The sequence below is a fragment of the Mustela erminea genome, chromosome 10 (genome assembly GCF_009829155.1).
Source record: "Mustela erminea isolate mMusErm1 chromosome 10, mMusErm1.Pri, whole genome shotgun sequence".
Lineage (NCBI taxonomy): Eukaryota > Metazoa > Chordata > Mammalia > Carnivora > Mustelidae > Mustela > Mustela erminea.
The window spans coordinates 68,928,200-68,954,536 of record NC_045623.1 but is presented as its reverse complement, the minus strand read 5'-3'; the positions used below and the strand labels follow the sequence as shown (position 1 = coordinate 68,954,536).

Sequence of the window (26,337 nt, the reverse complement as noted above, 5' to 3'; positions counted from 1 at the left end):
AACAATAATAAAACAATCTTAAATGTGCTATTAGAAAGGTATGAAAACTCTGTAGTAGGTAGGACTCACTAACTGGGAGAATCAGAAAAAGTATCAAAGAAACTACTCCATTTGAGCTAGGTCTTTTAAATAAGGAACAGATCCAGGTGGGGAAGATAAAGATATTCCAGGCAGAAGGAACAGTAGTTGCAAAAGTAATTTTTTAACCCTCTCCGGACAAGAGAAGTTATCTCTTCTATCACGCTGCACTTACCAAATGGATTAACATTTTTGGCTGGAATGAAGGGATCTACTTTGAGATAGGTTTCACCTATTCAGGCATAAAGGCTACCAATAAACAAAAAATGTTTACAGGAATTGTTACTTGATATAGGAAAATAGAAACAAAGGAAGAGAGGGAGAGAGAACTGCAAGAGATAGGGTCAGAAAGAACAAAGAGGAACTGAAAAATTTTCCTTATTCTTCAAATCTTCATCTTTACATCAAACCAGGTTTTTTTTTTTTTTTGAGATTTTATTTATTTATTTGACAGAGAGAAATCACAAGTAGATGGAGAGGTAGGCAGAGAGAGAGAGAGGGAAGCAGGCTCCCTGCCGAGCAGAGAGCCCGATGCGGGACTCGATCCCAGGACCCTGAGATCATGACCTGAGCCAAAGGCAAGAGGCTTAACCCTCTGAGCCACCCAGGCGCCCCTCAAACCAGTTTTAAAACAAAAGTGTGCCCATATACCCATTTAAATATGTAAAGAGTGCCTTTACCTAAAAATCAGTATACCATGGACAAAAACTGAAGAGGGGCAAGAAGGTATATATTAGTTTTGCTTGCTCTGTCACTAAGACAGTCATGAGGTGGAAGAAGCAGGTAAAGAGGCTACGAAGAAACATAATGCAAATTAGTCCTTTAGAGACAGCCCAACAACTCTGAGCCTGAAGAGGATGTTGACAAGTCCAGAGTTACAGGAAATTCTACAGCTTTAGCCATAAAAGATGCTTTTTTATAACTACATATCTAAGTCCCACAGCCTAGTCATGGGTGTTGTTTCAGGCTTTCCTTCCTTTCTCCTGCTCTGTGCTGAGGCCCAGCCAGGGTACAGATGCTCTCCCGACTGGTAGAAAGGTGCTGAGGGAAGAGAAGTTTGCTCCTTTCACAGGAGGAACTAAAAATTCTGCTTCATGCTTTTTCTCTGCCACCGCTCTCACAGTAAGTCGTAACACTCATGGCAACAGTGTTAAGTTAGGTCAAGTTTGACTGAAATGCTGTGAAGTATACACTATGAAAAACATTAATGAAATACATGACATTTATATACAAAGAATATGCTACTTGTACTTCTACTGGAGTTTTTCTATAAATGACTTATTCAGCACCTGTATAAACACTGGGAAATGTGTCCTGAATAAATTACAAAGCACTTTTGCCCAAATTGGGGAATTAAGACTTTGGCAACAACCTCCTCAGATATTGACCATACTGATACAAAGTAGAGGCCTGTCCAGAGACCGGAAGGACTCACGGAGTATGAACTTTTCCAGACCATGTGCTGAGGATTTCCAGAAATATTCAGAGGAATCAGTAGATGGCTTTCTTCCTTTTGATCACAAGGGACTATGCACCATCAGAATAAGGTTTTAAAGCAAATGTGATCTCAATGGCACCCTCTCCTCCCCAAGAATAAAGGCAATGAAGACTTAAGAAAATTAGATAAAAGCATAATTTTAAAAATCTGTAATTTCACTGTCAGAAATAACCCTAATCAATTTTTTAGCATGCCTCTTTAACAGCTTTTTTCCTGGTATTTTTTTCCTTTAAAGCCACATTTTAGGCATATTACTTTTTATCCCCTTAACCTGATTTAATTCATAGCCTTCACCAGTACTTGACATATTACATATTTGTTTACTGCTTATCTTTCCCATATAAACCCTATAAAGACAAGAACTTTGCTTTGTTCACTACTGTATCTTCAAAGGCCAAAAAATGGTCTGGTAAATAGGATATGCTCATATTCTTTGAAAATATTGAGAGAAAAGGTGGACATATGCTGTCTGCTTATTAAGGATCTTCCAAACAGACATATCATAATACTTCTTAGCAATAACCAGATGACCAACAAGAAATAAGGGAAACCAGTTTTAAGGCTCACAGATAATAGCCAAGAACAAGTATCCAACCAGAAAATCCTGGGAAAAGGAAGAAAGTTTTTTTCCTCCATGACCTATTCATAAGCCACCAGATAATCAAGTTCAAACTCATAGAAAACCTTTAAAAGATACTCATCAATAATCTGAGGCACTGGTCATTAACAAAGAATCCATTTTCTCAAGCTGGTCTCCCATTGACTCCCATTCACTCACTCACCCACTAACCCACTCATCCACTCACATTTACTAAACATCAACGCTAGGTACTAGGGAATTAGAGGAGAGTAAGACACAACACCTACCTTCAAGGAACTCATAGCTTACCTCAGTGATACATATGTATACAACTGCTATACAGTAAGTATTAAAGTTCAAAGAGAGTAAAGGAAAAGCAACAGCTAGGTTTCCATGAAAGAGGCCAAGAAGACTTACCAAAAAGGGTTTTACTTTCTTGTGGACAGAAAGGAGGTGAGAGAAGAGAAAGAAATATACACACTATACACAAATAAAACAAATACACACCTGCTCATGCACACATATTTTTCCAGGAAAAAAATAAGTGGCCTTGAAGAGACAATCATGGCCTACGGTTTGTGGAAATAGAGAAAATTAGAGAAGAAACATGAAAGAAGGCAGCGGCTAAGAATAATAAAACATATAAAGATCTGCATGCTTAGCCAGAGTCACTGCCTGTAAAAATGAAGACCTGCTTGGCATTTTACTACCTCTAGAGTCAAAGATGCTCTGGGGAGATCACAAGTTCCCCTCTGAATCCTTAGGATGTTATAAAGCTTTAATTAAGAGTTGGAAAGATTCTGCATTTCCTCAGTTAGAAGTTAGTAAAGTTAATAATATAATCCAAGCAAAAAATCTTCCGGCACCAGAACTAATCTCATCTATAATGAAGTAGAAAAATAACTTTTACAAGACAAAATAAAGTATATGTAGAAACTGCGTAACTCGCATTTGCTTTATTTGGCATTTTTTTTTAGTCTGCAGTGTGTCTACTCACGAAGAATAAAAATGCTAAAAATACCCTACTGTGAGTCAAAGTATTAAAAATATCTGATGTCCTTCTATCATAATCACCTAATTTCAGAAGCAGGAGCGATTTATCATTTTTTTCTTTTTAATTATTTTTACTAACATACAATGTATTATTTGCCCCAGGGGTACAGGTCTATGAATCATCAGGCTTACACATTTCACAGCACTCACCATAGCACACACCCTCCCCAATGTCCATAACCCAGCCACTCTATCCCTACCCCCCCTTAACCTCCAGCGACCCTCAGTTTGTTTTGTGAGATTAAAAGTCTCTTTTGGTTTGTCTCCCTCTCAATCCCATCTTGTTTTTTTTTTTCCTTCCCTACCCCCCACAGCCCCCTGCCCTGCCTCTCAAATTCCTTATATCAGAGAGATCATACGGTAACTGTCTTTCTCTGATCAACTTACTTCACTCAGCATAACACCCTCTAGCTCCATCCATGTCACTGCAAATGGCAAGATTTAATTTCTTTTGATGGCTGCATAGTATTCCATAGTTTGGCTATTGTGGACATTGCTGCTACAAACATTTGGGTGCACATGCCCCTTCAGATCACTACATTTGTATCTTTGGGGTAAATACCCAGTAGCACAATTGCTCGTAAGGTAGCTCTATTCTCAACCTTTCCAAAAAGGAAAACTATTTTCCTTTTTGAGGAACCTCCACACTGTTTTCCAGAGTGGCTGCACCAGCTTGCATTCCTACCAACAGTGCTGGAGGGTTCCCCTTTCTCCACATCCTCGCCAACATCTGTCATTTCTGGACTTGTTAATTTTAGCCATTCTGGTTAGTGTGAGGTGGTATCTCAATGTGGTTTTAATTTGTATTTCCCTGATGCCCAGTGATGTGGAGCACTTTTTCATGTTGGCCATGTGGATGTCCTCTTTGCAAAATGTCTGTTCTTGTCTTCTGCCCATTTCTTGATTGGATTATTTGTTCTCTGGGTGTTGAGTTTGATAAGTTCTTTATAGATTTTGGATACTAGCCCTTACCTGATACGTCATTTGCGAATTATCTTCTCCCATTCTGTCGGCTGTCTTTTAATTTTGTTGACTGTTTCCTTTGCGTGCAAAAGCTTTTGATCTTGATGAAGTCCTAATAGTTCATTTTTGCCCTTGCTTCCCTTATCTTTGGCAATGTTTGTAGGAAGAAGTTACTGCAGCTGAGGTCGGAAGAGTTTGCTGCTTGGGTTCTCCTCAAGGATTTTGATGGATTCCTGTCTCACATTGAGGTCTTCCATCCATTTTGAGTCTATTTTTGTGTGTGGTATACGGAAATGGTCCAATTTCATTTTTCTGCATGTGGCTGACCAATTTTCCCAGCACCATATGTTGAAGAGACTGTCTTTTTTCCATTGGACGTTCTTTCCTGCTTTGTCGAAGATTAGTTGACCATAGAATTTAGGGTCTTTCTGGGCCCTCTATTCTGTTCATTGATCTGTGTGTCTGTTTTTGTGCCAGTACCATATTGCCTTGATGATTACAGCTTTGTAATAGAGCTTGAAGTCTGGAATTGTGATGCCACCAACTTTTGTTTTCTTTTTCGACATTCCTCTGGTTATTCGGGGTCTTTTCTGGTTCTATGTAAATTTTAGGATTATTTGTTCCATTTCTTCGGAAAAAAATTGATGGTATATTGATAGGGATTGCATTAAATGTGTAGATTGCTTAGGTAGCATTTTCACAATATTTGTTCTTTCAATCCATGAGCATGGAACGTTTTTCCATTTCTTTGTGTCTTCCTCAATTTCTTTCATGAGTACTTTATAGTTTTTGGAGTATAGATTTTTTGCCTCTTTGGTTAGGTTTATTCCTAGGTATCTTATGGTTTTGGGAGCAACTGTAAGTGGCATTGACTCCTTAATTTCTCTTTCTTCTGTCTTGCTGTTAACATTTAAGAACAAAAATTTACTCTTAGGTTTTTAGTTTATTTTGAAAGCTTGTATTTCTCCTGTGAGATTAATCTTCTTCTTCTTTCTCCCACCCCCCGCCCCCCGGATAAACATTATTTCTTGGGGAAAAAGAAGAGGGATACAGGAGTTATGTGAGTAAAGAGGGCAAAAGTCCTGGTTGTGACCTTGGGGGGGGGGGGGTAATGGCACCTCTCTGAGTCTCAGTCGTTTCCAGATGTTGGGATTTTATTTTTAGTAAACTAAATAAATACATTAAAAACCAACACACATAGAGAAAACAACAACATAGAGAAAACTGCTTAACTTAAAAAGAACTGAAACAAGAGTCCATCTTTCATTTCAGAAACAAAGGATTTAAAAACTGAAAAGAAGAGAAAATCACCTTAGACTGGAAAGAATCCTTTCCAGGAAGAGTTGGCAACAATGATCATTTTCATTCTCATTCTCATTCTCTCTCTTATATCCCTACTTGATTTGGAACTACTAAAGAGTATATTACAAGTAACATTAGTCAGGATTTAGGAACCATTAAACTAAAAAACAGTAGTAGTAATAGTAACAGCAGCTACTATTTAACTGTGATAGGTACCACAATAAATATTTTAACATACATAATCTCATTTAATATATCCAACAAATCCATGAAGTATGATTATTAACCTCATTTTATTGTTTAGGAAATAAAGACTAAGAAAACCTAAGGAACTAGCAACTTTATCTTAAAGTTTAGGCTTTTGGCTTCAAGCACCCATGTGCTAATAATGACGACCTCTCTCCAGACTGTTTATGCTTCCATTCAATTAAAAATCTTATGATAATGTAGCAGATTTGAGACAAATCATTTATTCATTTCTTCAGCATTCAACTGTTGAGACCCTGCTATGTCCCAGAAGCTCTGGGGTGGAAAAGTAGGGATACAGCTTAGGATGACCCAAAAATCTCTGCTTGGGCAACTAAGTAGAAGGGAACACTATTAACAGGGATGGGTTGTTCAGAAGATGTTTAGTACTGTTTTCTATTTCATAAGGTGGAAAACTTTACTTTCAGACATATACCTGTGACACATTAAGTAAAAGACCATTATGATATATACATATAAATACAATATAGATAATATATTAAACATTACAGTAACTAATATATATAACTAAAAATTTATGCATACATATGTGTGGAACACAGGGATAGTGACTCAGATTTATGGTTAGTAACATGACCAAATGTTATGAAAGACAATTCTGGCAGTCATGTAGATCACAATTTGGCAGGTAAAGAGAATGAAGGCAACTTAATATCACAGTCCAGATAAAACAAAATGAGGGTCTAAACAAAACTGAGTATAAGGAGGAACAATCAGGGTCTATTTGGGGGTAAAACAACAGGACTTGGCAATTTACTGGAGGTGAGGAATGGCAGAGAAGTCTAAGACAACTGGCTAATAGTATCAATAGTACAGAAAGTAGATATACTAATACTTTAAAGGACAGAATAATTGGAAAAGATGATTATTTCCATTTTAATGGAAATTATTTCCCCTTAGCTCACCACTGAGCTAAGGGGAAATATCCAGCAGGTAACTTGAAGGTACTGGAGGTTCAGGAGAGAGTTCAACACTGGAAGACTAAACCTAGAAGTCATTAGGAAACAGGCTGAAGGTGAAGGCACAGAACTGGACATCACCACAATAAAAAGTGTGTACTGTGAGAAGAGCAGAAGGCTCTTCTTCTGTTTGTTATGTAGGCTAATTATAACTAAAAAGATAGCCTCCATTCTTCAGTTTTTCTCCAGGACATTAAGATTATTCTCTTGCTCCTGTTTTGAATAAAGGGAGATATCTGTCCCAGATACCTCCTGGGAGCAAGCTGTCCTGAGGAATCAGAAACCAGGGCAACAGGGAAAATCTAGTTCATAACAGATCAGAAGTTCTCAAGGTATGGTCCAGGGACCCCGGAGGTCTCCAGGACCTCTTCTGACCTTTTGAAAAGTCAAAACTATCTTCCAAATATTAAGCTGTTATTTATATTTCTTAACATGCTAATATTTGCAACAATGTAGATAAAACTGCTAGTGTCTTATAGTGAATCAAGGCAGTAGCACCAAACTGGTTGGTAAACAGTGTATTTTTCACCACCACAAACTTGCAGGGGGAAAAAAGGCCAGTTGTGCTTTAAAATTTCTGTCCTTGATGAATCAATAAAAATTATTAGTTTTAATAATTCATAACCCTTAGGTACACATTTTTTTTTTAAGATTTATTCATTTATTTTAGAGAGAGAGAACACAAATGGGAAGGGCAGAAGGAGAGATAAACCTAAGCAGAAGGCCCTAAGCATGGAGCCCAACTCGGTTAGAGTTGGGCTCAGACCCTGAGGATCACGATCTGAGCCAAAACCAACAGTTGGATGCTTAACCGACTGAGCCACCCAGGTGCCTCTAGGTATACATCTTTTTAAAATTCTGAGTAACAAAATGGGAAATAACATACAAACCGCTTCTGCTGAGTAGTAAAGTTCGATAGTTATCTGGAGGAAAAGCACTTGCATAATGGTATGCGAAACAAGTGGAACTAGCTGCTTTTTTCATGGGGTGCCCTTTTTATTGAAAGAAATATCAGATAAACAATGGTTACTCAGATTTGGGTATTTGGCAACATTTCCTCCAAAACAAACAGTCAGATTGTCACTTTAAAGAAAACAACTGACAGTATTTGTTGCAGGTGATAAAAATTCAAGCTTTCAAGTAAAAACTGGAATCTTGGAAAGCTGTAACTGCCCCATAATCCTAACATTGTATCAACACAAGACTCTGGTAAGATGGATGGTGATATTAATAAATATAATTTTAAAAATATTTATAATGAATTGTATCAGCATTTGGAAGATACACCTAACTCAGTGAACCAATACTTCCCAAATGATCAATGCAAATTACAAAGTAAGACATAGGTAAAAAATTCATTCATAGTCCAAGAAAAACCAATGGATTTTAATGTAAGAGAGCATGAAAAGGTCACTGATAACGGTTTCATGTACCACATTGTAAGTAACTTTAAAGAAACTAATATATGTTGAAAAATGGTATAGTATCAAAAATAAATATCCACAATTACCTAAAAAGGTTATTGAAATATGTCTCCTTTTTCCAGCTACATCTGTGTGAGAGCAGATCTTTTTCATTTCACATACTTCAAGCAAAACAATACAGTGCAACAGCAGTATATATGAGAATTCAGCTACCTTCTGTTAAGGCACATATTTAAAGAGCTTAGCAAAAATGTATGAACAATGTGCACTTGTCACTATTTTTTTTGTTTGGAGTTATTTTTCTTAAAGAAATATGTTATTTATGTTAATATATAATGGGTTTATTATCTTTGCTCTTTTTTTTTTTTTAAGATTTTATTTCTTTATTTGACAGAGAGAGAAACCGTGAGAAAGGAAACACAAGCAGGAAAAGTGGGAGAGGGAGAAGCAGGCTTCCCACAGAGCAGGCAGCCGGATGTGGTGCTCGATCCCAGGATGCTGCAATCATGACCTAAGCCAAAGGCAGACGCTTAAAGACTGAGCCATCCAGGCGCCCCTTATCACTGCTTTTAAACGAATTAAAAAACTTTTAGTTTCAATTTCTAATATGGTAAATACTGATATGGTAAATACTGACAGATATAACCCATACAAACAAAAGCTCTTTGAGGGTCTTCATTCATTTTTAAAAATGTAAAGGGGTTCTCAGGTCAAAAGGCTACTATACTTGATGATTTCCAAAGTTACTGCTTGTGATTGTTTCAAATAACTCACTTCTTTCCTAATTATTTTTGTTGTTGTTGAAATAAGAACAGAGTAAGGCTGAAATCTGGAATTATCTCTGGCAACCCCCAAGAGTCTTTCATGGATTTTCTATAAGTTTCTTACTAAAATGCTTTATGTTTTTAACATTTTTCATCTGATTATATTCCCTATGCTCTCAGTACCCTTTATGAATTTTGCATTCCCAAGAATTTCTTTTTCTTTTTCTTTTTTTTCACTTACATAGTAGGTAAGTAAAGAGGCAGGATAACACAAAGGAAAATCAACGGGCATGGATTGAAATGCAAACTGGTAGCGGCTCTGGAGCTTAGCTTTTCCTTTCATATATTAGGAAATCAGGCTTGATGATAGTTTTCAAATCTTAAATGAAATTCCAATATATGAAAGAAATAAGTGGGACTTTAAAAATTAACACTAAAATCATTTTAAGATTTATCTATTTATTTGAGAGAGAGAACACTTGGGAGAGGGGCAGAGGAAGAGAGAGAATCCTCAAGCAGATGTGAAACCCAACAAGGGGCTTGATCCCAAGACCCTGAGAGCATGCCCTGAGCTGAAACCAAGAGCCAGCTGCCCGAATGAGCCACCTAGGCACCCCAACTCTAAAATTATTCTGTGTTCAACTTTATATCGTTTACTTACCACAATGACAGTGAAAACAAAGCAATTTTGATTAACACAAATGTTTATAGTCAGGAGTTGAGCTTACTCCTGAGGCTGGTTTTAATTGCTCTATTTGACAAACAATTCACCCAAAGAAGTAGTTATATGCATTTCTAACCCACTGTTTTTTAACCCACTGAGCCACCCAAGCACCCCCAGTTACATGCATTTCTAAACAAGAGGCTTGCAATCTGAGTAATTTAAAATAATTTTTATCCAGAGGTCTGCACAAAAACCACTTAACCTGATAGTACTTTAAAGCACCAATGCACTATCATATGTTAACATGGTTTGGAACATTTATGAATGCATACATTTAATTAAATTGTTGCAGTTTTTAAAAATTCAAAGATACTTAAACATGAAACAATAATTTGCCAACTCTCTGAAGACCTCTCTGGAAGCTAGTTTTGTGAAAAATAATATGAAAACTCTGGCCCATAGCATGTTAAGATTCTTTCCAGCTCTAACAAAGGCAGCAATATTAAGTCTGACAGAAAAAAAATCTGTGGCATCACCTTACTACCGTTTTTACATTATCAGGATTGGATGAGAAGATAAGGCAAAGGCACCATTAACAGAGTGACTAACAGAATGAGCTCTGAAATAAGACATGGATTAGACACTGAGCATGGCAACAATTACTATAGCCGTGGGCAAAATGCTTGACCTAAGTCTCATTTTCCTCATCCTTAAAATGAGAACGAATAGTGCCTATCTCTATAACCACTGTAAAGATTAAATGAGGGAAATGCAAAAATGAAGTTTGGATGACCTTATGTGTGTGGCTTAAAAAAAAAAAAAAAAGAAAAAGAATGTTCAGATCTCTGGTATTCTGAATCTGTGGAAGATCTGTATAAGTCGGCCTCAGACACAACTAATACGTAGACCATCCAACTAAAAAGAGTTTTGGGGGAGTGCCTGGGTGTCCCAGTTGGCTGAGTGACTGACTCTTGGTTTTGGATCATGATCTCAGGGTCATGAGATTGAGTCCCACATTGGGCTCCACTCAGCAGGGAGTCTCCCTGAACATTTTCTCCCTCTGGCCCTCCCCCGACTTGTGCATGTACATTTCTCTCCTTCAAGTAAATAAATCTTTTTTAAGAGAGTTTTTGGTTCTAAGATTCTCATTCAAATCAAGACATTAGCTAAATGGCAGAGTAGGAAGATACAGATTCTCATTTGTATATAAGGATGGTTCAACACATGAAAATCAATCAATATAATACATTCCATTAACAGAATAAAGGAAAAAACCCATATGATCCTCTTAACTGAAGCAGAAAAAGTGACAAAATTCAACAATCTTTCATGATAAAAACACTCAGCAAACTAGAAAAAGAAAAAACTACTTCAACATAATCAAGGCCACAGATGAAAAGCCAACAGTGAACATTCTGTTCAATGGTGAGAGACTGAAATTTTTTCTCTAAAGTCTGTAACAAGACAATGACACCCACTTTCACTACTCCAATTCACCACAGAAGTTCTACCCAGTGCAACTAGGCAAGGAAAAAAAAAAAAGGCATCCAAACTGAAAGAAGTAAAATTATCTCTGTTGCATACAACATGATCTCACATGTAGAAAACCATAAAATACCACAAAAAAAAACCTGTTTAGAATAAACAGCAAAGTAGCAGGATACAAAATCAAGGCACAAAAATCTGTAGCATGTCTATATATAACAATGAACAATCTGAAAAGGAAATTAAGGTAACAATTTCACTGAAAATAGCATGAAAAAGAATAAAATACTCAAGAATTAACTTAACCAAGGAAGGCATGTAAGCTGACAACTATAAAACATTCAGAAAGAAATGAAAGAAGATACAATTAAATGGAAAGACAACACACTTCATGGATTGGAAAATGTTAAGACGTTAATACTAACCAAAGCAATCTACAGATTCAAAGCAATCCCTATCAAAATCTCAATGACATTTTTTTGCAGAAATAGAAAATTCACACTAACATTTAAATGGAATATCAAGGGAATGCGAATAGCCAAAACAATTTTGAAAAAGAGTAACAAAGTTATAGGTATCAAACTTACTGATTTCAAAACTTATTACAAAGTTACAGTAATCAAACAGTATGGTACTGGCACAAAGCCAGACATTTACACCAGCAGAACAGAAGAGAGAGTCCAGAAATAAACCCTTGTGTATATAGACAAATGATTTTCTACAAGGATGCCAAGACCATTCAATGGGGAAAGGTCAAGTCCTTTCAACAAATGGTGTGGGAAAACTGAAAATACACTCTTAAAAGAATGAAGTTGGACTCTTACTTTACAACAAATATAAAAATTAACTCAAAATGCATCGAAGAATTAAATGCAAGACCTAAAGCTATAAAACTTTTAGAAGAAGAAAACACAGGGAAAACCCTCATGACATTGGACTTTCTTGGAACGTCCAAGCAAAAAAAGAAAAAGTAGATAAACTGGATTTATGATGGTTACACAACAAAAGCTATCTGCTTTGAAACCATTCATGACTTACCCTAAATGGAGGTGATCTCCCTTTCCTTTAAATTTGTGCAGCTTTAATGAATTTCCATGGCACTTAGCATTCCAGTCAAGAGTTAATTACAGTTGACCCTCGAACAACATGGGTATGGAGTGTGTGGAGTCATTTATATGCAGATTTTTCTCAATAAATGCAGCACTGTATTATCAATGTATTTTCCTTATGATTTTCTCAATACTGTTTTCTCTAGCTTACTTTATTGTAAGAATACATATAACATACAAAATATGTGTTAACTGACTGTTTACGTTATTGGTAAGGCTGCCAGTCAACATCAGGATATTAGTAAAGGTTTTGGGGAATCAACGGTTATACACAGATAAGCAACAGCATGTTGGGGGAGGGACAGCACCCCTAACCCCCACATTGTTCAAGGGTCACCTGTAAAAATATTTTAACTTTTCTTTTTATTTTCTTAGCTTATCCTTTCTAATCATACAATATCCTTAGCTATATATTAATTCATCAGCTCAATAATGAGAGTCTAAAAAAAGCACATGTATTTTAAAACTATATTAATTTAACCACTCTTACTACAATAAGCCTTTTAGAAATCTTATTTGCTGTTAATTCTAAGTTTTGGTTTAAATCAATACCCAGCACTACATTAAATCTGGTTTTCTACATATCTGCTTTTTTTACTCAATTCCTTTTGTTACTCATATTGGAAGTTAAATTTCAACCTGAAAAAAAACTCACACTGCTAAATCTCATCTTGTTTTAATTTGTACAATACCAGACATTTAAATTGTTAGGGCATTTCTACAAATCATTCTCTATGTTCATAATCCTCAACTTATCATATCAGCAAATTTGTGTACTGAATAACTCACCCTATTTACATCTGGAAAAATAAGGAATCCTGTTATCAGCATGATACCTAAGGTATTCACATGTTTGAGTCTGCTTCCCTCTGATTCCCTGCTCTCCCACACAATAGCTGGTATGTTTTATTTTTAAATGGATAGTGAGAAAGTTACAGAAGCTTTTAGACTCTGTCAGACTTTGGTTTGAATTTCAGCTTCAACTGGTTCAGATCTAGTAAATTGTATAATCTTATCAAGTTACTTAAAGTTCCTGTCCTCAGTATTCTGATCTTTAAAATGGAAATATTACTTAAAAGGATAAATGGAAAATTAACTGCCATAAATAAAGCCTAAAGACTGGATGCTAGAGTAACATTTCAATTTTCTCTGTGTTATTAAAAGATCTCACCCACTACTTGTACAGCTATCATTATTACCTACTAGAAGCAATCTATAAGTTTAGGCCAAGATCTGTAAGAATCATTGCTGACTGTCAAAATGCCAAACACTGCCTTTTAACAAGGAAAAAAAAATTTTTTTATTGGCTTTACTGGCTAGAGTACATATTCTAGTAAGATTTTTTTTTTTTTTAAATGAAGTATAGCTGAGACACAATGTTACATTCGTTTCAGGTGTACAACATAGTGATGTGACAAGTTTATACATAAGCTTCCCATGAGCATAGCTACCATCTGTCCCCATACAATACAAATTTATAAGACCATTGACTGTATTTCCCATACTGTACCTTTCATTCCCATGATTTATTCATTCTATAACTGGAAACCTGTCTCCCACTCCCCTCTCGTAAGATCTTTAACATGAATAATAAACGAGATAAATAAATGATAAGAAAATTAGAGAGTGATATGCCAACAACTGCCATCATTACTGGTAGATTACAACTTGCTATAACTACGCAATAATTTTACAGCCTTAGGTAAGTAAGTAGGACAATTATATTTGGAAACCAGAAAAAGAAGCTTAAAGAAAAGGGTAACACTTACTATTCAAATAAACTGATCAATTATCTCCTTACCTGAATCAGTCGCTGCAACAACAACTGTTCCACCAGGAGCAAAAGGATCGTTGTGCTTCAATGTTTCTACCTAAACAAATTGCACAAAATCATGACTAAGAGAGGCGATATTTCATAGCTGAAACCTCATGGCCACACCAAAGAAAATATTCTTTACAAAATCTTAATTAAGAAATAAAAGGCATTGGGGCACCTGTGTGGCTCAGTGGGCGGGGCCTCTGCCTTCAGCTCAGGTCATGATCTCAGAGTCTTGGGATAGAGCCTCGCATAGGGCTCTCTGCTCAGCAGGGAGCCTGCTTCCCCCCCACCCCACGCCTACTTGTGATCTCTCTGTCAAATAAATAAATAAAATCTTTAAAAAAAAAAAGGAAAGAAATACAAGGCATTAGGAATTAATACTTCCCCTAATGATTTGCAATCTTATTAAATTAAATGACACATACCATTTTCTAATCTTTTATTGGGTAATATAATAGCCATTCAATATAGTATATGAAACACATATGGTTTAACAAGTAACTATCAAATGAACTCCTTTGTTATCACCTTTCAAGAAACTGCCAACACCTGGTAAGTCTTCATCCCCCCTCTGTAGAGGTGATTACTACCCTGACTTTGGTGGCATTCATCTCTTTTCTTCATTATTTTGCTACTAGTACAGATACACCCTGTTTTAACTTTTTGTATTGAAGTAATTTTAGATTTCCAGAACAGTTAAAGAACAGATTTCTAGAACAGTATTATTAAAGATAATACATAGAGTTCTCAAATATCCTTCACCCAGGTTCCTCTAATGTTAGTACCTCATATAATCACGGTACATCTATTAAAACTAAGGAATTAACACTGGTACAAAACTGTAAACTATAGGCATTATTTGGAATTCACCAGTTTTTCAATTAAGGTCCTTCTGCTATTCCAGGATGACATGCTGTACTTAGGATGCATACTATTCTAACTCTTAAATATCCTAGTACTTAATATCAGAAAATGCCAGATTGACTTTCTAGTTATAGCATTCTGCCCATCAGAGGAACATACACAGGTATTCCAGAGGAAGATGGGGGTGGGGGCATGGGGAGAAGTGGAGGGGAGGAAAAGAGGGAAGAAAGGAGGGAGCGAGGGAGGCAGGGAGCTCTGCTAAAAAGATCCTGCTACTTTCAATAATAAACCACTTAAGAATCTGGACCAAATGGCAAGGGTGAGTGGCTAGAGTGAGGACTTTACCAGAAGCCAAAGAGTTCCACTACAGAACTGTTTTCCTAACTTATTTTGGTTTTTAATCATAGTCAAACAAATTATATAGGAAGAAAAGTGAATTTTCTCTTTCTGGTATCAGGCCCTCTTAAGAGGCCAATGAAAGCCTTAGCAGACAGTTACATGAAAGGGGAATAAAAAGGGTTTGGGAACCTGTATCTCCTCTGACTCATGGCTATCAATGTCATCTATATTATAGGCTCTATTTCTAATCATTAAGAAATTAGTTATTAGAATTGAACATCAAATGGAGCAGAGAACCTAATGTGGGGCTCGATCCCAGGACCCTGGGATCATGACCTGAGCCAAAGGCAGAGGCTTTAACCCACTGAGCCACCCAGGCGCCCCTAACAGGCCTGATTTTTAACAAAAGCTTATAGATTTTAATCACCATCACAGAGAGAGACAAAAAGCAGGCCTACTTAAGTGTCAGGTTTAATTTCTATTCCTTCCTCAAAATACACTGTGTCACCACCTAAAGGATCACTGAGACAGCAGGGGGGAACAGAATGGACTGCATAGCCTTTGAAAGAATGAGGCCATTAGACTCTATGTCATCTTCAGTTTGATAATTAGGCAATTTAATACACAAAAGTAATTTTCATAACTATAATTCAGATAGTATTTTATAGAATAAAGGTTCCAAAATCCTCCTACAAGGTCACCAAATTTATTACTGAAATTCTCTCTCTTCCATATTAGCCATCTACTCCCCACTCTGACTGTATGACTTAGTACCCACACTAACTATCTATCTACCCACACTAGCTATCATACACTAGCTAGGAAAGTAAGAAATAGTTGTTTTGCTTCACTTTGGTTTTTTAAACTATGTCCTTCTGAAAGCAGAGACTAGTCTTGAGGGAAATAGGAAAGACTTTAGGGGAGAGATTCAGATCTAGAAACATAATCAGAGGCCTGTTTGAAAAGAAGGAAGATCACAATACTTATGGGCTCTGTAGCTGGGAAGAATTAAGTTTAAATCTTGGACTATAGGACTTAGATTTTGGTCAGATAAATGAAGGTTTGAATTCAGTTCTACCACTTACTAACTTACTATCATTTAACCTCTAAGTCTCATTTACCTTATCTTTAAAATGAGAATGGTAACAAGAGTTTCACAGAAATAGTGTGAAGATGAGATGGGTAGCACATGAACAGTGCTTAGCACCATGCCTGGTACATAGAAGAGAGGAGATAAGCAAAGCTATTGTTATATTGCCAATTTGGCTTTTTGTTTTGTTTTTAATGGAGAAATCCCGAGCAGTCAGCAAGGGCAATACAGCTTTCAAAAACTGGGGAGGAAAGAGAAGAAGTAAATAGGACAAATTGTGGAGAATTTTCATCAGGCAAGAGGAACAGCAGAAATTTGTTTTACTTTTAAATTAGGAAGAGCTACTTTGGTTTTCTTGCTCTTTAAAGATAAAAGTGGAGAATGAGAGACTAGAATAAGGTACAGGAAAAAAATTCAGGTTGCAGACAATTTTAGAAGAATTTGGCAAATGGGTCCACGCTGCAAACTAAGTGTAGGAAAACAGAGTATCCAGTAGCCTGTGGAAACCACAAATATTCAGTTACGTGTGTCAGTGGAAAATACCAGCTGTTGGCCAAATAGCTCTTTACTGAGCACAGTAGGAAAGCAATTAAAGAATATCAGAATTTATTAACTTTAAAAGAATCAATTATTCTTTTAAGGGAGTTTTTTTTTTTTTTTTTTTTTTAAAGATTTTATTTATTTGTTAGAGAGAGAGATACAGAGCGCAAGCACAGGCAGACAGAGTGGCAGGCTAGAGGCAGAGGGAGAAGCAGGCTCCCCGCCGAGCAAGGAGCCCGATGTGGGACTCGATCCCAGAACGCTGGGATCATGACCTGAGCCGAAGGCAGCTGCTTAACCAACTGAGCCACCCAGGCGTCCCAAGGGAGTATTTTTTTTTTAAAAGATTTTATTTATTTGTCAGAAAGAGATATCACAAGTAGGCGGAGCGGCAGGCAGAGAGAGAGAGGAGGAAGAAGGCTCCTCGATGAGCAGAGAGCCCAATGTAGGACTCAATCCCAGGACCCCGGGATCATGACCTGAGCGGAAGGCAGAGGCTTTAACCCACTGAGCCACCCCGGTGCCCCATCTTTTAAGGGAGTATTCTTTTTTTTTTTTTTAAATTTTTTATTTATTTATTAGACAGAGAGAGATCATAAGTAGGCAGAGAGGCAGGCAGAGAGAGAGGAAGGGAAGCAGGCTCCCCACTGACAGAGAGCCTGATGTGGGACTCGATCCCAGGACCCTGAGATCATGACCTGAGCCGAAGGCAGCGGCTTAACCCACTGAGCCACCCAGGCGCCCCTTAAGGGAGTATTCTTAATCTAAGAGAATTAGAAGACAAAATTTTTGCTTCAAATTGCTCCATCAATTTTTCTTGTCTGGGTGAAACATCCTGCTTAACAAAATAATCCTCTAAAAGACAATTATCTATGATCTCTCTGATATGAGGAATTCAAAAGGCAGGGCAGGGGGGCAGGGAGGGAAAAAATGAAACAAGATGGGGCTGTGGAGGGAGACAAACAGTAAGAGACTCTTAATCTCAGTAAACAAACTGAAGGTTGCTGGGGGCTGGGGGAAGGAGGGATAGCGTGGCTGGGTTATGGACACTGGGGAGGGTATGTGCTATGGTGAGCCCTGTCAGTTGTGTAAGACTGATGATTCACCAGACCTGTACCCCTGGGGCAAATAATACATTATGTGTTAATTAAAAAATAAGCCTCTAAATAAAAAATAAAACAAACAAATTCTAAAACCATTCATAATTATTGAAATTGGGTGATGGATACATGGAGGTTTCTTTCTTTTTTTCTTTCTTTCTTTTTTAAGATTTTATTTCTTTTTTAGAGAGAAAGAGAGCGAGCCCAAGCAGGGGCAGCGGCAGGCAGAGAAGGCAGAACAGGCAGAGGAGAAGGCAGAACAGGCAGAGGGAGAAGCAGGCTCCCCGCTGAGCAAGGAGCCCCATGTGGGACTCAATACCAAGACCCTGGGATCATGACCTGAAAGGAAGGCAGTTGCTTAACCAACTGAGCCACCCAGACATCCTTACATGGAGGTTTCTTAAAATATCTCATTATATTACTCTATTTTGGGTATGTTTAAATTTCCACAATATATTTTCTTTTAAAGCCTCCAGATGATAAAGCACTTAGCCGTATGACCTTTGTTACTTCCAAGTCCCAGTGTTCTTATTGTTAAAACAGGGCTACCAATACCTACTTTGCAAGGTTGTGAAGATCACAAAAGAGAGTCTGACATTTAGTAGGAATTTGTATTTCTCTACAAGATTAACATGTATGTGTTATTAAATATATATAAAATGTGTCTATAAGTGATTTTATCTTTCTAAAACATCAATGCTATTTTTAGGTTGATTTTCATTATTTCAGTAATGTATAGCAAACATTTCTAAAAAGCTTTAAAGACTGGTTAATGGATTTCGAACCATTTATTTTATATATGTCAATTGGATAATATTTTATCCTTATTAAGGATGGACTTGATTTTTAGATGAAATTAAGCTAGTCCAGCTAATTACAAGGGCAGATAAAGCTGTGAAATGCCAGTCTGAACCAAAAACTGGATGGACTGGATGAGACTGACATTTTCACATAGCCCCTCAAAAGTAATCTAAAAGAGGATCCTTTCATTACTGTATATTTTAAGAAACTCACCTAGGACGACTGTTATCCATGTAACAGTTTTTAACCCTCCTACTTACCGAAGTATTACTGCTATTGCTGGCTGCACTGAAAGGGTCAGTACTTGAAGTGGCAAAAGGGTCAGCAGAAGACTGCTTGAAGAAACAGTCAGATGCAAATGGATCTGAACCTTTGAAAGGATCACCTCCAAATGGATCTAAGAAAATACAGCACATATATGAAAGACTGAAAACTACTAAACTAAATTTCCTATCACCTGAAGGTATAATAACTGCCTTAATTAAAAGACATTTTGAACTTCTGCAGAATCTAAATTAGGTATTTGGCATTGCGATTATTGACCATAAAAAAACAGTTGTACCTAAAAACAGCTTTAATTAATATTCTTTTTCCTACTTGCTCATCATTCACCCAAAGCAAATCAATAATTCTAATACTTATTACACAAAGATTAATTGTATGCTAGGTTGAAATAATTCCCTTAAACTAGTGATTCTAATTTTAGGGAAGAGAAAATCACAAATTCCTTTGTGATTTTGTGAAAAGATAGTCTCTCCCCTAATAAACTTATTTTGGAACAGGTTTGAGAAGCATAACAAATGGTACACAAGACCAGGTAAAGAATATCTTATCAAGCTTGAGATTTAGTAATTCTTTAAGATGTTTCCTTCCCCCCATTCATATGCTATAATCTTAGGAAAACAAAATGTTCTAAACACTGAAGTAGTATAGATCACTATACTCATCTACTCCTTGGCTAACAAGGAAAAATCAGTCTAAATGTTATTAAAAGTATCAAAATATAAACACTAATGTAATTTAAATAATAAAGCTAATAGTTAATTAAGCAAATTGACAAGAATCTACCAATTTCTCTCTGAAAATGCCAGGCACATACAACCTTTATTGGGGCCTTTTATCAGTTTAAAAACTGAATAAAAAGCAAGTCTACTTTCTAATTACCTTATTTTGATCCTTCATTTCTAAATATAACACAAGTTTATAATTAAACAGAATGAAATTACAGCTAAGTTGGACCTCAATGATATACATACCAATTTTTCCAAAAGGATCATCTTTGAAAGGATCACCTGTGACAAAATAAATAAGCAGAAATCACAATAACAATATTTACTGTTGGGACATCACTACTTAAAGGTAACTTTAAACAGAAGCAAAATTTCTAAAAGCAAAGTCTTTTTGGTTAGCTCTACCTCAAAGTAGATAAAACACTAAATGCCATGCATTTTTAGGAAACATTTAAAATAATAAAGAGTAAAGGCAGAACATCAACATACCTCATAAACGAAGCAATTTTCTTCTGACTCCTTTTTTTTTTTTTTTTTAAAGATTTAATTTATTTATGTGAGAGAGAGAGTGCGTGCACGAGCAGGGAGAGGGGCAGAGGGAGAAGCAGACTCTCCACCGAGCAGGGAGCCTGATGTGGGGCTCAATCCCAGGACTCTGGGATCATGACCTGAGCCAAAGGCAGATGCTTAACTGTCTGAGCCCAGGCATCCCAGAAGAAGTAAATTTCAACTGGAGCCAACTATACTTACCCCTGATCACCAGCTGAGGTTACAAATAGAAGGGAAAAAGACAGGCACAACAAGCAATAATTTTACTAACAGAATTCTCTGCTCTTCATAGAATTCTAAATGGGTATTACCATCACTACTCCAGAAACAAAGACACTCAGCCTATTGAAGCAAAAATAATTCTAGAAACTATAGAGTTCAGAAATAAACCCTTACATTTATGGTCATTTGATTTTTGACAAGAGTGCCAAGACAGTTCTATAGGTCAAACATAATCTTTTCAACAAATGGTGCTGGGACAACTGGATATCCACATACAAAAGAATAAAGCTAGACCCCCTATCTCATACCACAGTCCAAAATTAACCAAAAATAGATCAAAGATCTAAATGTAATAGCTAAAACTATAAAACTCTTAGAAGAAAACCTAAGAGTAAATCTTCATGACTTTGGATCTTAGACATGATATGAAAAGCCCAAGTGACAAAAGAAAATATAGATAAACTTGGACTTCATCAAATTAAGACAATGCAAAATAGAGGAAAAATATTTGCAAATCACATATTTGATTAGGGACTTGGATTCAGAATATATGAAGAACTTTTATAAGTCAACAAAAAGATGAACAATAAAATATGGTCAAGTTCTTTGAATGAACATTTCTCCACAGAAGTTATACAAATGCCCAATAAGGACATAGAAAGATGCTCCACAAAAGGTATTTGCAAAGGACATACCCGTAAGGGGTTAGTATCCAAAATATATAAGAACTTATAAAACTCAACACCCAAAAAACAAATAATCCAATTAAAAAAGTGGGCAGGGATTCCTGAGTGGCCTCAATCAGTTAAGCGCCTGACTTTGGCTTACTTCACGATCTCAGGGTCCTGGGGATCAAGCCCCACATCAGGCTTCATCCTAAGCAGGGAGTTGGCTTCTCCTTCTGCACCTCCCCGCCATACTCTCAATCACTCTCTCTTTCAAATTAAAAAAAATCTTAAAAAAAAAAAAAAAGTGGGCAAGACCTGAATAGACATTTTTCCAAAGAAGATACAGAAATGGCCTAAAGACATGTAAAAAGATGTTCAACATCACTCATCATCATGGAAGTGCACATCAAAACTACAATGAGATAATGCTTCACCACCTGTTCAGAATGGCTAAAATTAACAACACAAGAAACAACAGGTGTGACAAGGATACAGAAAAGGGGAACCCTCTTGCACTGCTGGTGGGAAAGCAAACTGGTACAGCCACTCTGGAAAACAGTATGGAGGTTCCTCAAAAAGTTAAAAATAGAACTACCCTATGATAAAGCAACTGCACTACTAGGAATTTACCCAAAGAATACAAAAATACTAATATGAAGGGATACATGCACCTCAATGCTTACAGCAGCATTATCTACAATAGCCAAGTTATGGAACAGACCAAATATTCATCAACTGATGAATGGATACAGAAGAGGCAGTATATGTATGTATATATACAGATATTAAATACATATATACATGAAATCTTATTTCCAACAACATGGATGGAACTAGCGTGTATTATGCTAAGTGAAATAAGTCAGAGAAAGACAAATACCACATGATTTCACTCATATGTGGAATTTAAGAAACAAAACAAATGATCCTGGGGGGAAAAGAGAAAGAGGCAACAAACCAAGAAACAGACTCAACTACAGAGAAGAAACTGGTGGTTATCAGAGGGGAGGTGGGGTAGGGGGAATACTAAATGGGTGATGGACATTAAGGAGGGCACTTCTTGTGACAAGCACCAGGTGTTGTATGTAAGTGATGAATCACTAAATTCTAATCCTGAAACAAATATTATACTGTATGTTAACTGACTGAAATGTAAATAAAAACTCAGAGAAAAAAAAATGTCAAAAACTGACAATCAGTTTCACAAACTGATTTGGAATAAATAAAATGCAAAAAGAGTTTTGACACCAGTGGTATTTAATATAGTTTACACTGACACCAAGTATTTCAATTCACTAAACTCCTATTTCTTCAAAAAGACTATAGGCACCTTAAGGGCAGGGATCTAGGTTGTAGCTGCTATAGATTCCACTGTTTTAAAAGCATGGTGTTGGCACTCTGGTAAAAAATTGCTGGTTGACTTAAGAATACCTAGTCTCCTCTCCTGGTCCATAATACCCTTCTTTTGGTCCTTATTCTGAAGAAGAAACATGCTCTTAATCAGGGGCTCCATCCCAGGAGTTTGTTGCCTGATGAGGACAAATACCAGCAAATATAAGCATATCACATCTCTACACCCCTCTAGTTTGCTGTTAACAAGTAGGATCTTAAAACTGAGCCCTAATTCCTATATAGTTACATGAAAAAGACTTTTTTTTGGTAAATCCATAATATAAAAATAAGAGTACTTACTGCCAACAAAAGGATCAGACTGGAAAAAATCCAAGTTTGTATCTGCAACAGGATCTGTCAGTGAACTTGATTCTACATTAAATGGATCTCCCTAAAAATAATTTTAAATCAAAAAGTATTATTTTAGAAACCAGTTATAAGATGTAACATTTTAAAATAAAATAACATGCTTTGAAAAAAATAACAAATATTTCTGTAGTCATAAAGTTCACTTAATACATTTTTTTTTCCTTAGCCTAAAACAGTGTATAACCCATCTAGGAAAACCTGTAACAAGAACATTTACATATAAAATTATTTTTACCTCTTTTGAATGTCTGTCACTATTAAATTCAGGACAAACTTTCTCATGAACAGCTGTAGTTGCCACTTCATTATCATCAGTCACACCAGAAGGCAGTATTTCAGGACTACTTCTTGCCTACGAAATATTAACGTTATATGGACTAAAGATGTATTTTCTACTTGGCAGAGGAAACTGACAAAGAATAACAAAGATTGCTAAAATACAGAAGACAAGCAGAATGTATTCATTAAATGAGTTCTTCTCTTAAAATCCTTCTTAGGAAAACAGTATCATTAAGCATTAAAGTCACTCAGGCCAGAAAACTTAAAACCACTTAACCACTTCCCTCATGTCATTTCCCAGCTAGCCTCCAAGTCTTGCTGAGTTCACCTCCTACTTCCTTCTCAGATCCATTCCTTTCTTTCCTCATTGTCACTATTATCCATTTACAGTACCATCCTTCTGCTCCGGAGTAACCTTCTAACTGCCTTCTTGCCTCCAATATGTGCCCTTCCAACTGGTCCTTCTTGTAGTAGCTACAGGAATAGATCTAAAATATCTGATTGGGGCTCTTATGTTTAAACATCCTTCAATGGCTTCCCCTTGCTTTCTGGATTTAGACCAGTAGGTAATAGGGCTTAAGAAGTGGCAGGGGAAATCTTCATTTCATACCACACTATGTCCTTGAAGGATAACTTTTTGTATTTAAAAGAACAGTGTATAATGTATCTAAGACTGCAACACCTAAATACAAATCAAGTCTGTTAATATTATGTCTTTAGTATCTCGCACACTTGTATTCTTCTCATCATCCCTCCTATTACTGCTTCAGTTTAGGCTAAAACAATCTCACACAGATCATTCCAATAGTCTCTTAACATATCTCCCTGCATCCAGTCCTACTCTCAAATCCATTTTTTGTATTTTTCTAAAAGGTAAATGCAATTATGTCACAACTTGCTTAAAATTCTTCAATGGCTACTCACCACAGTAAGATAAATCTCCCAATGCTTCAAAATGAATCCAAATTTCTTATTCTCTGTCCCTTTCTGACCTAAAAGTAGTCATTTTATCCAGGGGGCACCTCATAAATCACCCACGGAATATTTTGTAAAAATACAGGTATGTGGCACCATCCCAGAAACTCTAGCTCAGCAAGTCTGTAATGGGGTGCAAACATCTATATTTTATTTAAGAGATAATGCAGGAAGCCACTATGAGAGGACATCATTTCCTACTAATACTCCCCGCACCATCACAAGATATCCTTTGAGAACTTCTTAGAACCCTGTTCAGCATGATTCTCCATCTTATACCTATGCAAATGCTGTTTCTCTGCCAGGAATATACCACCTTCTTCTTTGCTTAACACTTCTTATTCTGAAGCTCACCTATAAAGCTTTCTCTATACAATCTTGAGCTCCTCCAAGCTGTCCTCCCTGACTATCACAGCCCTTCACAGTGTTACACTGCTAGACTGTATGCTGCTTAAAGGCAGGGTTACAGTCTTTTGTCTCTGCAGCTCTCACATGTAACAGCAGCACTGCTGTGTGCTCTCTAAGTAACTAGTAAATAAATCTACTCAACATTATGAGTAAAGAATTACTTTCAGCATTGGTGGAATATTTTAAAAAAAAAGCTTTAAAAAGTTACTATCTATAGAGCTACTGTTTTGAAAACATGCTTTATAACAAATGGATTGGTTAAAATCACATTTTTACACTAGTTAAAAGTGTCAGAATTATCGGATCAGAGTACCTACTCTTTCTCTCTGGGGAAAAAAATCAACTGTCCTCAGATGAGGCAAGGTTCCATATTTATATTAAGTATGATGTCAACAAAAACTCTGAGCTGAATTAATTTTTTTCTTCTGAACTTGATTATGAAGGTTATAGAACAATTAGACTTACTGGAGACTCCTGGTGTATGGGCTCTGACTCCAACATGCCTTGGCTGTCAGCATGCTCATTAAGGTTAGCTGTTTCACTGCTGCTGGTGCTAAGGCTGCAATAATCTGTAGCACCATTTATAAGAATGCTGTGTGGGCTACTGCACCAATTTAATTGATTATTATGGTTTTCCAGCTCTTTCATTTCCATCAGCTTCATTTGCATCTGTCAACACAAAGTAGAAATACAAAACACAATTTATTACTAGAAGAACACAAAACATAAAAAGAGCTACATCCTTAGACTCAAAGATAAGTTTGTTTCCATTAAGGAGAATCCTCTGGGAATGCAGCACGATTTAGAGAGATTTCAGTAATCCATCCCAGTAAGTCTTCTTGACATTACAGTATACATGGATTTGCTTTTGCACATCTTTTTATTTTTTTTATTTTTTTTTTTTTTTAAAGATTTATTTATTTATTTGACAGAGAGAGATTACAAGTAGGCAGAGAGGCAGGCAGAGAGAGAGGAGGAAGCAGGCTCCCTGCTGAGCAAAGAGCCTGATGCGGGACTCGATCCCAGGACCCTGAGATCATGACCTGAGCCGAAGGCAGCGGCTTAACCCACTGAGCCACCCAGGCGCCCTTGCACATCTTTTTAAAGCTCCAAGAATTGTGATTCAAATATTTACATCTTGGTATCCTTCATGGATAACCGGAAAAAGGGTCAGGGTACTGGGAAAAGATGGCAAAGTAACAGAACAAGAGAAGATTTTGTGATGAAGCTCTGGGGGGGTAAAAAAAAAAAAAAGGAAGTTCAGGGAGAGAACACAAGGATTTAGAGCCATCCATAATTCTATTGGGAAGGAGAGGAGTGAAGACTAAGGTAAAAGGAGCTACTGTCCTATGCTCCAGCATTATTTATTAACGGGCTAGAGAGCTAGGAGTGGTCTCTAAAATCTAAGCTATTCTAAACATGTTAAATAAAGGACAAAGTATTTTGGATCCCAGTATCCAAGTGACTTTATATTCCTGGAACAACAGAGGAAGAGAGACGCAGAATTTAATAAACTGTAATATATATTAAAAGAAAAATATTGGGCCCAGAGGCAGGGAAAAAAACTGAAGAGAGGGCAAAATCAAAATATGTCTCCGGGCGCCTGGGTGGCTCAGTGGGTTAAGCCGCTGCCTTCGGCTCAGGTCATGATCTCAGGGTCCTGGGATCGAGTTCCGCATCGGGCTCTCTGCTCAGCAGGGAGCCTGCTTCCTTCTCTCTCTCTCTGCCTGCCTCTCTGTCTACTGTGATCTCTCTCTGTCAAATAA

General features: G+C 36.8%; 1 protein-coding gene across 3 annotated transcripts in view; it reads right to left on the bottom strand.

The window, feature by feature from the left end:
• EPS15 (epidermal growth factor receptor pathway substrate 15) overlaps positions 1 to 26,337 on the bottom strand; it is a 144,303-nt gene that overhangs the window by 10,743 nt on the left and 107,223 nt on the right. For all 3 annotated transcript variants that reach the window (XM_032360898.1, XM_032360897.1, XM_032360896.1), the window contains exons 16-21: positions 25,037 to 25,240; positions 23,145 to 23,261; positions 22,841 to 22,931; positions 19,956 to 19,991; positions 18,960 to 19,096; positions 13,948 to 14,017 (exon numbers count right to left, since the gene is read on the bottom strand). In XM_032360898.1, coding sequence (XP_032216789.1) covers positions 13,948 to 14,017; positions 18,960 to 19,096; positions 19,956 to 19,991; positions 22,841 to 22,931; positions 23,145 to 23,261; positions 25,037 to 25,240 — 655 coding nt within the window. The remainder of the gene's footprint in view (positions 1 to 13,947; positions 14,018 to 18,959; positions 19,097 to 19,955; positions 19,992 to 22,840; positions 22,932 to 23,144; positions 23,262 to 25,036; positions 25,241 to 26,337) is intronic.